At 41.4% G+C, this 12,794-nt stretch overlaps 1 protein-coding gene across 1 annotated transcript in view; it reads left to right on the forward strand.

The window, feature by feature from the left end:
• The window catches only part of LOC146577185 (stonustoxin subunit beta-like), a gene marked incomplete at its 5' end in the record, with an annotated part of 1,135 nt that extends 105 nt beyond the window's left edge, over nt 1-1,030 (forward strand). The window contains one exon of the mRNA XM_085267629.1: nt 114-1,030. Coding sequence (XP_085123755.1) covers nt 114-652 — 539 coding nt within the window. The remainder of the gene's footprint in view (nt 1-113) is intronic.
• Between the last annotated feature and the right edge of the window lie 11,764 nt (nt 1,031-12,794).

Below are 12,794 nucleotides of genomic sequence, written 5' to 3' on the forward strand. Positions count from 1 at the left end.
GCAGCACACATTCAACCATCTTCATCATGTCAGGAGTCATCATCAAAGTGTCAATCAATGAACAGATGATGGATCAATAACTGCAGCTGGATTGTGTTTGTTCTCTCCATCAGATTCCTGTCAACTCACAATCGACACAAACACAGTGAACACAAAGCTCCAACTGTCTGACAACAACAGGAAGGTGACACATGTGGAGGAGGTTCAGTCATATCCTGATCATCCAGACAGATTTGATGTTCATCCTCAGCTGCTGTGTAGAAATGGTCTGACTGGTCGCTGTTACTGGGAGGTCGAGTGGAGAGGAGGCGTTTTTATATCAGTGAGTTACAGAAGCATCAGAAGGAAAGGAGGCAGTGCTGACTGTTGGTTTGGACGCAATGATCAGTCCTGGAGTCTGATCTGCTCTGATCGTGGTCCTCAGTCTGTCAGGCACAATAACAGATCAACATCCATCTCCTCCTCCTCCTCCTCCTCCTCCTCTGTCTCTAACAGAGCAGCAGTGTATGTGGACTGTCCTGCTGGCACTCTGTCCTTCTACAGAGTCTCCTCTGACACTCTGATCCACCTCCACACCTTCAACACCACATTCACTCAAACTCTTTATCCTGGGTTTATGTTCTGGCCTCGTGCCTCAGTGTCCCTGTGCTGAGTGGAGTGTAAAGAGTGTCTCCTGTTACAGAAACACTCTGACTGTTGAACAGATAGTTCAGTCTGTACATGTCTGTCTCTTTCACTCACAAACACGTTTTCAGATTCATGGATTCAATCAGTTGATGTTTGAAACTCTTCTAAATGATTCCTTGTAAACTTCTTCAGTCACAAACAAACAGGAAGTGATGTCACATGTGTTCCTGTCCACACAGCAGAATGAGTCTATTGCTGACAGTGATGTACAAACAGAGTGAGCATTTCTGAGGCCCAAAATAAACTGAGTAGTTCACTGAATGAACAATGGACTGTGAGCTCAGTTCCTTCATCATTAGTATGGATTATATATGTATATGTATTATATTAGTATCATATATATCAGGTGCTGCTGCTTTCAGTCATTGTGCAAATGTGCTGTTTGTAAGCTTGTAAAGCTGCAGTCAGCTGAGACTGAAGAAGTCACCTGATCAGTGAGCAAACGTTTCTGAAAACGTCCAGATGAACAGAATCAACCTTTTGGGATCAGCCAGCAATGCAGCATCATTGTTGTTCAGCTTCAGAGGTTTGCAGGAATGAACTGATGACCAGAAACAGCTGCAAAGTCCAAGAAAATACCAGCTGGAGTTCAGCTGCATTTGAAGAAGTCAAAGAAAAGTAAGGATGGCAAAGGGCGACGTTTTCTTCCAAAGAGCTGCAAACATGGTCGACGCCTCATTAGAAGAATCATCTGGACATTTGTGAGGAACTCTAACCAAGAAAGCAACGTCACACAGATCCAACAGACAGTTTCCATGACTGCAAGTGTTGAGTGGAAAAATGCTACATTGCATTATTGCATCCTCTCACCACAGGAGGCGCTGTTGGCACCACTGATTGCTGATCAGCTGTTCTCTGATGATCTGATTGATACTGTGAATAACGGGACTCACTGAACTCTGTGACACAGTGAAGATTACAGAGTTTAACTTCACCCTTTAAGACTGACCACAGAACCAAGTCCGCCAGAGCTTTTGTTATATTTTTACATGCTGTGGAGCCATTTGTGGGAGCATTTCAAGTTGCTATACATCAATACAACTGTTATAGCCCTAATTTTAATAATATGTATGCATTAAGTCCATAGTAACTACATAAACTGCAAAAAAAACCTCTGCTCATCCATCTCTGTGTGTATCAGGATACATTTGGTTCATAATACACAGAAAAATCAGAGTTATTACCTGTAATAAATGTGAAAGATTCCTGCAGTGATAACCAGGCAGGACTGAAACACATCCAAGCTGTCACCACGGTAACAGCACCGCCCATCCACAGGTGAGGGGAGGAGCAAAAAGAGGGACTTTGACCATTTTATACTAAAAACACTCAACTAATGTTTCTAATATGAAACAAATAAGCCCACATTAATGTGAGCGTTTATTAAATAATAATAATGATGATTTCCTCCTGATCTCATTTCCACAGCAGAGAAAACTGTGGTGTATATTGAGGTGGAGGGTGTGGTCTGTGGCTCAGGTGTAGAGTGAGGGTGGGGTGCACCACAGCAGCATGCTGGGACTGCTGAGGGTGGAGGAGGGAGTGATGATGACATCAGAGCTGCAGCACAGAGACCAGTGAACACACAGTCTGTTCATCTTTGCATAGATACAATATACAGCACAATATTGAATGACAGACACGCTGTGGGAGCTTCCACAGATACACTGACGTCAGCATCCAGAGTCCTCCTGCTGCTCCCCCCTCAGAGCCCCGTGATCAGCACCAACACATTCAGTTAGATGACAGAGTCCAGCTGCAGCTAGAATCAGCTCCCCTCTGTGAACAACAGCACAGCGTCAGTGTTTCACACTCAGTGAAAGGAGGAAACAGCAGAAGAACACCATGTGTGCTACGTTTCCCAGGACACACTACAAACTGCACAAATACAGAGCAGCACGTGGAAGGACCTGGAGCTGCATTTACAGAGCTGCAGACAGCGTGATGTCCTGTATGGACAGGTGGAAGGAACCAAGTCCTCAGCTGGAACACTCGTGTTTGTCCACAGACAGGAAACACAGCAGGAAACTTCCTCACAGAAGTGCAGCTCATGGATAACACACTTCCTGTCAGTCAGAATGAGGCTGCAGCCAAACACAGAAAGGTGTTTTTGTCCAGATGAGCCCAGAGAAGAAACACGAGTGTTCACAGACATCAGAAGCTCAGAGAGGTGAAACATGAGGTTGGAGTCCTCGTCAGCATCCAGAAGAGCTGCTGTGAAACCCTGAGTACTCATGACAGACTCTGATGGCACAAACACATCATGATTCAAACAGAAAGACAAACATGGAGCTCCTGATCCTCCTGCATGAGAACAAGCTGACATGAGCGCTGTGTCTGAGAGTGTCTCCCTGTCACAGTGACAATAACACAGCTGCTGCTCACAGTCATTAAACTGACCTGAGGTCAGCTGTGCTCCTTACATATGAACCATGTGACCTCACATCAGTGCTGTGGATGACTGTAGTCATAGAAGAGTAGAGCTGTAGCAGGTGGTGTGAGGAGGAGGTGGTGTATTCTAGTTAACGCAGTACTGAAACACTCCAGCAGAGGGCGCTGTTAAGTCCTTATTGTAACACAGTTACTGTGTGCAGTTAGACTTCATACATAATCTGCACTTATTTCCATCAGACATGCTGTCAGTAAATGATTGGTTTCTATTGATTCTACTTCCTGTTGACTCGTTTGATGACAGTGAAACAATCACAGCTGATTGTGTGATGATGTAAACTGTCACTGTTACATTCAGTGTGTGTGACATAATGTTAGTGCAGGCTGATAACAGCCTGGTTCTGTTAGAAACACATGAACGTGTCCATAGATCAGTGTGTGTTTAACATGAGAGCTTCAGCCCTGCTGATGTGTTAAATAAAGACATGCAGGAAAACTGATGAGACTCTGAAATAACTCTTTATATTTATAATGTAACTCTGCATCAAAAGAACAACAAAGGATCCCAGACAGGTTTCTGTGAACAAAGACCATTCTGATGTTTCTGTGTTTCTAACACTTTGACATTATTAGTAAACAGACTGCAGTGAGCAGCATTTATAAAGAGCTTCTATATAAAGATATGACAGCTGTTTGACAAGTTTATCACTCTGTGTTTGGACCTGATCAGTCCAGCTGTTTACTTGAAACATGTTCATTTACCTGTTCTGTTATATTCATGTTCTTGTCTCTGTTGAAAACACATTTTAATGTCCCTCAGATTTTTCTCCCAGATGAATAAATATAAAAATGACACAAACTGACTGCAGCTACTTTTTGTCCTTTCTGTCAAAAACCTTCATGTGACTCATGAGAGACACGTTTCAGCTGTTTGTGACAGATCAGAGGCCAACAAGTCATTTATAACACTTTCCATCATTGTTTAAAGTTCTCAGTGTTTCTGTGTTGCTGCGTATAGGATCTCCCAGCATCATCACTGTGCTGTCCAATCATTGTGTGCGAGGTTACCCTTATAGTGCGATGTGTGTTTGCACAAAGAGAAGCATGTGTGTCAAATATAAATAAGCACAGAACAGAAACAGCTGCTCGTTTCTTCTGTTTAGAGTCAAGTTAGTGTTTTGTGTCTTTGTTTGAGGCCTGATGTCGAGCAGAGGTGTGTGTAACTGCACTGGTCTGTTATATGTGTGAAGTGTGTGCTTCTCTTCAGCATCATCTTTGTCACTGCTGATTCCTTTGTGTCATCATGTGTTGAGAAGAGAGAACAGTTATAACAGAGGAGCAAAAGGAAGCCCTGAAATCTGCATCAACAAGGAAGTGTTGGCTCACCAGTGATCCCAGCAGAGCCACTGGTTTGGCTCCAGTTGTTCTAGATTCAATGATGTTGTTGCTACAGATACATGTCAGCATCTTTATTGAATTTTATATGAAGCAGAAATGGCGTCATTAGGAGAAGAAGAGGAGAACAAGTCCGGCGAGGAGGCAGCAGCTCTTAAAGATGAAACAGCAGCTCAGCCCTGAGCTCAGAGAGCTGCACATGAAAAAGCTCCTCAAGCAGATCCTGTCAGAGGTTTGTCATCAACAGGAGGAACTGTTCACATCATAGGATGAAGATGCTGTCAGCTGGATGAAGAAGGTTATTTAATGGCAAACGTTCACACTGAAGTCAAATTGTTGTCGTGTTGAACAGATTCATGTACTGATCGTCTCCAGAATGTTAGAAGAGCTTCAATGAATCATTAGAAGCAACTTACAGCTGCACAGCTGTGTCAAACACATCTGTGTGTCATTGTGGGATTGTTGTGTTTCTACATGTGACACACGTCTAAAACATGCACACAATCTGAACACAAACAGGGACTCATGTGTTCCCACAGCCAGATGCTGAGAGCCATTTCCTTGTAGTCCTGTGTCTACATACATGAACCATTAGATGTTATTGGAATGATTGTCAGCTCTGATAGTTTCATGTGTGTTTAGCTGGACGCTGTTTGATCCTCGACATGTTTAAAGGTGTCCAGTCCTGAGACACTGGGGCTGGAAACAGCTGTGATGTCATTGGACTGTCACACAGACAGAAGTGCATGAAGTGAGCAGCCGAGGAGCCGCTGATGTTTTGGATTCAACAGCATTTGAAAGGTCGACACAGACACATTTGCACACAGAAAGCTGAATCTGTCATATGCCACAGTGAACTCACTGTTCAGTGTTTTTCAGGAAGCTTCTTAACTGCCTCTGCTGCCAAACAAGCAGCTGATGTCCTTGAGAAGAAGCTGAAGAAGTCTTCAACAACAAATACAGGAAGTGGACTTTCAAATACTAGATTCACTTTAGACTCACAGAGAAATGACTCAACCAGCTGTGTTTGACTATATGAAAGGTCAGTGTGTGTCTGCACACAGACTGTTGTGTTGGACTGTTATTCAGTTGTCTGCTGAATGTTTTCAAATGTCTGCATCTCAGCTGTGATGAGGCTGGGGGTCATGGGAGGCCACCGTAGCAGCCTCTTCAACATCATGACATCATCATAAATGCTGCTGGACTGTCTGATGGGCTGACGGTGAAAAAGCCGTCGGGAAGGAAACAGAAGACGTTTCAGAGGCTGCAGCAGATTTCTTTGATTCGGGGCCTTTTTCAGCTTTATTGGACAGAGCAGTGAAGATAAGTGACAGCAAAGCAGAGAGAAAGGGGGCGTGGCCCGGGTCAAAGCCAGGCCAGCTGCTCTCCACCTCGTGGTCACCTGCTCATCCTAGTGAGCTCCACCAGCAGCCCTTTCACACACTTTACACTGTCAAACACTGTGTGTGGACCTCAGCTAACAACAGGCTACATTTAAGTCTGGACTACATGCTTTTATATTGTTTTTATTCCATCAGCAGCTCAACATCATGAGCAGCTTTGACATAAAGACATCAAACTCAAGCTGACTTTAAACTACTTTTAATACAGGGGCTCAAAAACAACAACATCTTTATTATATATCAGGACACAAAGTCATTTCATCTCAAAGGGAAACAGCTTTATTTGGAATAACCAGCACTATCAACTGGTTTGGGATCTCCACCAGTTTCATGTCTTTGCAGCTTCTCCAACAAAGTTCCTGTAAAATCAGCATGTTTGTCTTTATTGGTTTGATAGTGATTGATTATTCAGTCCCAATCTGCTGTCATCTAAAGAACAAAATGATGTTTCTATGAGTCACAAAGCTCCAGATGTTGTCGGCTTCACAAAGAAAACAAAGAACTTAAACACAAAGTGTTTGGAGCCAAAATGTTCCCAAGCTGCTCTTTTTGAAATGGCAGAGGTACAGTGGTGTCTAACAGCACACTGTGGAAGGCAAACATGTTATTGTTGGATGAAACTTCATGAATCCTTTGTAGATTTGAGCTGTTGGAGCCTTTCTTTTCTCTTCAGGTGTACAGATGCTGAGGAGGCAGGTGAAGCAGGTGGAGCTGTTGTGATGCTGGCAGAGGGTGTGTCTTAGTAACTCTGTGAGGCAGAACTGGATCCAACATTGTGGATGTGTTGATGTTGGAGCCATTAAGAGTCTCTGGCCACACTGTAGGATTTCCCTTTGATCCACTGTGGGGGCATTTTGGAGTCTGTCAGTGAAACTCTTCATGTTTGTGTTTGACTCCAGTTTATAGAAACAGAGAAATGTGTCATGCTTTTGTTCGGCCTCCACAAATACACACATTTGTTCATTGGTTGGACTTTTTGGAAGGAGACACATTGAAAACCATGTTAATAAGATCTTGTTGTTTCCTGTGGATCCGACACAGAGAGTGGACTTCAGACAGAAAGCGTGGAAGAGATTTTAGAGGCCGTGTGTGGCAACAGGAAGTTTCTGTGTGTTTGCTGATCTTACATGTGGAAAACAACACGTGATGTTTGTGAAGTCCTACAATGATCATTGTTCTCACAGCATTTTGAGTGGGAACAGTTCAAACTGGGAGTAGTGGGAGTTATTTACTGATTGAAACAAGCTGAATGTTTCTGTGACGATGAAGATCAGCAGCTCAGCTGATCAATGAACTGACATCTATCAGTCGTTTCATGAGATGAAGTCATCAGCAGACATTTGTTCTGACTGTGTGATGAATGTCAGAACGTCAGGGCTCTGCTTTAGTCACTGCTTGATGATCATTGGCTCATTGTTGAATCCAGGGCCCAGTCTGACCTCTGACCTTTGCTGCAGGTCTTCTGTGTTATCTCCACTTTCATGTCTGATCTTCTGCTGTATCGTCCAAAATAAACATCTGGATCATTTCCAACACTTCAGCAGATCTTTAGTTTGGGCAGTGCAGCACAGAATAACACATATTGTACTATACTGCCCACTTCCTGATCTTATTGGATCTGTGTGTGAGGTTGGTGAAGGAAACACATGTTTACTGAGTGAGTCGCTGCCATTAGGAACTAGTTTTTATATCACAGCCTGGAAATCACACAGGACCATTTCTGCAAGTGAAAAGTCGTCATTGGAGGAAAATGATTATGTAGTTTGTGCGACTGAAGAATTGTCCCAACTACATGTGCTGCTGACCTTTGACCTTTCTTTAGGTGCACAGAGGAGTCTGTGGAAACATCCAGAACTGAGGCAGTGCTACAGATGCTTCAAATAAAGTGGTGTATTATCCATGTTTTCTATGGATCACATCCAGTATCCTGATCTAACGAGCCCCCTTTTTGTGGATTTTAGAGCCTCTGACTTTTGCTGCGTCTCATTTCAAGCACAAGAGCAAGAAGTGGATGAAGAAATGGAGCGAGTGGGGTCAGTGTGGTGCACGTCAGCTGTGCTCACACATGCTTTCACAAAGAACATGTGTGTTCATCGGCAGCATTAAGGTGCACTTTAGTCTTCATAATAATAAAGTATTCTGACTTTATTCTTCTGAATCCTCACAGTCATGTTGCAGCTCTGCTTTGCTTTAAGAAAATGTTCTACCAGGATGGTACTTTCCTAAACGTGTTCTCCAAATGTTCCCAAAGACTTTGTTCTAAGTAGTTCTACATGATGAAACATCCACACTGAGTTTAAGAAGGACACAAACACCATCTGTCCTTTCATCATGTGTACAAATGTGTTCAGATGTCAAATGTACCGTGAATGGATGCAAATGTGGATCAAAATACATCAGTGACCTCCTGACCCAGTATGAACCTTCCAGATCCCTCAGGTCATCTGGATCCGGTCTTTTATCAGTTCCCAGAGTCAGAACCAGACACGGAGAAGCTGCATTCAGCTTTTATGCTCCTTATATCTGGAACAAACTCCCAGAAAGCCTCAGATCAGCTGAAACACTCAGTTTATTTAAATCCAGGTTGAAGACTCACCTGTTCTCAGCTGCATTTGAATAAAGCACCAAATCCACACTTTTAAGCTTAAATTTCAAAACTTACATTTAACTACTGATTTTATCTACTGTTCTGATCTGTTTTGATTTTATATACTGTTTTGTTTGTTTGTTTGTTTGTTAATTAGTTTGTTTGCTTGTTTTAATCAATTTTAAATCATGCTTTTTATTTGTTTTTGTTTGTAATGTCTCTGTAAAGCACTTTGAATCACCTTGTTGTTGAATTGTGCTATACAAATAAACTTGCCTTGCCTTGCCATCAGTAGGGCTCAAACCTCCTGCTGTTTCTACTGGACCATAAATTCTACTTTATGATGATCTTCAAAAATAAAAACGTGAGTTTATTTGTGAACTCTGTGAAATGTGTCTGATGTTTAGTTTGAACCAATCCTGTGTCAGCCGCAGGCACATCATTGCCACACATACAAATGGGTGCGTTCCTGTTTAGACCTGCTGGCTGTCAGTGGGCTTCATTCCATTTCAGACTGCCGGTGGTCGGCTGTGATCTAAACTCAACATGGCTCCTGTGTTAGAAGAGCCTCTGATTTTAAACTTTGCACATTTAATAGTTTCTTTCCAACACTGTGGAGCTACCAGCCCAGTATATGTAGCCACAGTAGATGGAGTTATCAAGCTGACTGACAAACATCAGGACTCATGTGATCCCTACATGTGGACCTTTCACAGATGGATCCAAGTGCAGATTCAACTCTGCATTACATTTGACTTCAGCTGTTACACACTTTCTAGCTGTGTCACTTCCTGCTTTTTGGATCAGATAGTTTATTCATGTCCACAAATGTTTGGCTGCATGTTTTTATCATCTATATTTCCAGTCTTCATACAGCCGATATTTCATGTGAACTCCAACCTGCCAGCTGCCATCATGTTTTCAGGGTTCATTCAGTGTTGAAATGTAGGACAAACAGCAGCACATGTTCTCTAAATGTTTGCAGTCATTTTACATGAAGCTGATACTACATGAGACATTTTCCATATTTACTGTCTTTGAACAGAGAATAATAAAGCCATCAAACATATACAGGCTGTGCAAATACAAACTTCTGTGGTGCATTTGATGACCTGCAGAGGAGAACAAGTCGGGCTTTTCAGCCCTAACACAACCTCTTTGTTCTCAATACTACAAAACCTTCAAAGGCTGATATGCAAGTTTACATGAATCACCAACACAGTTGTATTTGTTTCTAGTATAATTATAAATAAGCTGATCAAATATCTGCTCACTGATTAGATCCAGTATCTATTACAGATGAACTGGATATCACAGCGCATGTTGTTAATCCGTCATATCAAACTAAACCGTGTTGCTGGTGTAAATATCCTCCAATAAAGTCAGATGAGGGCTACTGTTGCCAGGTAACGATGATGTCACACTGGATCTTCTGATCTTTAGCATCGTAGCGCTCGGAGTCTGATGTTGGCTCATGTGTTGTTAAACACCAACATGACGTTCTACTAGTCAAGGCCTCACCTTAACCCACTGATGCTGATCACACAGACCCACTAATAGAACTGTTTTATCAGGTTTATGCAGCGTCAGCATTAATGTCACATTTAATCAGACACATTTACATTACAAGCCCACTACAACCATATGGAACTCCAAAGTGTTCAAAATTAAATAAATAAATAAGTCATGATGAAATAAATAACTATGTGAATAAAAAAGACACAGATATGTAATGTGAGAATGATATTGTGAAATAATTGAACACATTTTGAAAAAAAGCTCATTATTGTGAAATATATTGCATTCTGCTATATAAATTTACTTATTATTGTGAAATATTATTTCATGATCATTATTTTTCACAATAACAGAGATTATTCCTGAGGCATTTTATTTATTCCCAGCCATTTTTAATCCAAAATGTCCTTTTTTTCAAAGTCAGTCTTTATTTCAAAATCCCGTTTTTCCCAATGGCCTATTTATTTCATTATTATTACACATTATTTGACCACGAGCAATCTTTTCTGGTTTGACGCCGTCTTTGTAGCCAGAAACCAGCTCTCTCCTCGGCTTCCTCCACTACACGCTTCCCCCACGCCAGTCTCCTCCGTCACTATAAAGGGGAGAGTCATGAGCTCCATCACCCTCACCTGTGCCGTCCAACGTCCCGCCACCAGCCTCCACTGCAGCAGGCCAGAGACCACACCCCTGCCACAATAAGTAAAAGTATATCCTTGCTGTACCCTTAATGCTAAATATGCTAAATTAACCACTCCCTTTGCCCCTTTGGGATTATTCTTATGCCACTGGGATGTTGACCTTTGACCTTCACATTAGAGAGATGGGCAGACATAATTAGTGTATGAATTTTAAAGTAACAGGTAATAAAGAGAGTGTAGCAAATGTAGTCAGGTTTATTACTCTGTATCACACATGAGTGCCCGAGGGAGGCGGGGCTGACTGGGGAGACACAGGAAACAGAGAGACAGGGCTGACTCGACATGAAACGATGAAACGTGGGACACGGGAACAGAAACTAAACACAGGCTGAAATGAACACTGAGGGAGGGAGAACTAAGATTACTGAGAGCCTGATAAATAAGAAGAACAAAAACCAAGAAAAACAAGAGTCAAAGAAAACCAAAAACACAAAGCATTGGGCCAGGACCCACTGCTGTGACATTTATATGTGATAAAAACATTAAAAACTGCTCACATGTTGAAATCTTTCTACGTATACTTTAGGTTCAGCTCTCCAGCCTGGCATTTGGTTAAGCATGATTCAAACATTTGATTTTGTTTAACTGGTTTTAATTATAGTTACTTTTTGTGAACATTTGTTGCAGCATTTAAAAATACATCATTTATTTTCAAACTTTTACTTGATTTAGAGCATCATGTTTGACCAACGTAAATGTTTTAATTTCATATAAAATAACTGAAACAGTGAACTAAATATCTGAAATCTTTCCTTCCTTAAAAGTTATAATCCTACTTAAGTTATAGTGCAAACGCTTAAGCAACAAATATACTTGATGCTAATTAATTAATATTTCCCTTTGATGTTGCAACTATGCGGTCACTTCTGTCTTTAAACAAAATAATATTTTCCAGTTACAGAAATCATAAAGTCCAAACTAAAGTGCTACTGTTGCTATATGCATTTTATATAAATCATGGATGATGGTCCTGACATGAAGGAAGAGAAAGTTACAGGTTGCATCCTTTGACTTTGTCTCCGTGCCTTTGGGCGATTTTCAGAAGGACAGATGTTTCTGTTCAATTCTTAAATCAATTTTTTCAAACACAAACACTATTTTAAAGCTTCTAGAGAGTAAAATATTAATGATAATTATAATAACAATAATAAAAACAAAAGCTCTCAGATCCATCAAACCAAGCAGCAGAAAGAACAATAACTGAAGAGAAAACTTTAACCTTGTAGACTTCATTATGTTCCAGCTGCTCTACAGACGCTGTGACCTCGAACTTAAGCAGGTCGTAAAGTATGTGCAGCTCAATAACTTCATAATCAGACCCTGTGGTATTTAGGCAGCAGAACAACTAAGAATAACAACTACAAATAATGTTTTTAGGTTTCTGTTGTACTGCAAGGTTCTGTACAGGAGAACCAAACCAAGAGCAAATATTATGTCTCATTTACACCTGAGCACGAAGAGCCATCAACATTTAGCAAATTGAATCATCTTTGTTTAGATACAAGAAGAATCATATAGAAATGAAAAAGTAGAAATAGAAATCCAGAGCAAAGATATCCTCTAATTCAGCGTAGCACATGTGCAGCTGCTGCGATTCACGTAAGCATTCGGCTCGTCGCTGTTGCAGATTTTTCTCTCGCTGTTCTGGCTCACAGCGCTGCAAACACAGAAATAAATATCCCCAAAGGTGTGAAAGGGAGCTAATTAGTAAGAGTATTGTTACTCTCCGCAGGAGTAGTCCAGCAGTAGAAATCAGTCCAATAACAAGGTGTGTAACATCTAGCAGGGTGACAGAAAAACCCAGGGTAACTTCTAAGGACCTCAACGTCTCTCTCACATTGTGTTTTTAAACATGCTTCCATTTGTCACTTCAGTCTTTACTCTGAAATACAGGAAGAGAAATCATGGCTGAAACTATTTCTCATGAAACCAGGGGTGTGGTCCAACAGTCAGTTTGGTGAGGAAGGTTCCTAACTGAGAGAAGTGACCCAGAAGTATCTGTGTAGCAGCCACAATGAATCCAGATCATGAGCTTTATTAACTGATCAAAGTCTCTTCTTTCATCTTCTGTATCATTCAGTTTGCATTGGTAATGCCCATTATTGTAACGCT

The sequence above is a fragment of the Mchenga conophoros genome, linkage group LG3 (assembly GCF_057382185.1).
Source record: "Mchenga conophoros isolate Kocher_MC1m ecotype Shallow Benthic linkage group LG3, M_conophoros_male_GT1.1, whole genome shotgun sequence".
Classification (NCBI taxonomy): domain Eukaryota; kingdom Metazoa; phylum Chordata; class Actinopteri; order Cichliformes; family Cichlidae; genus Mchenga; species Mchenga conophoros.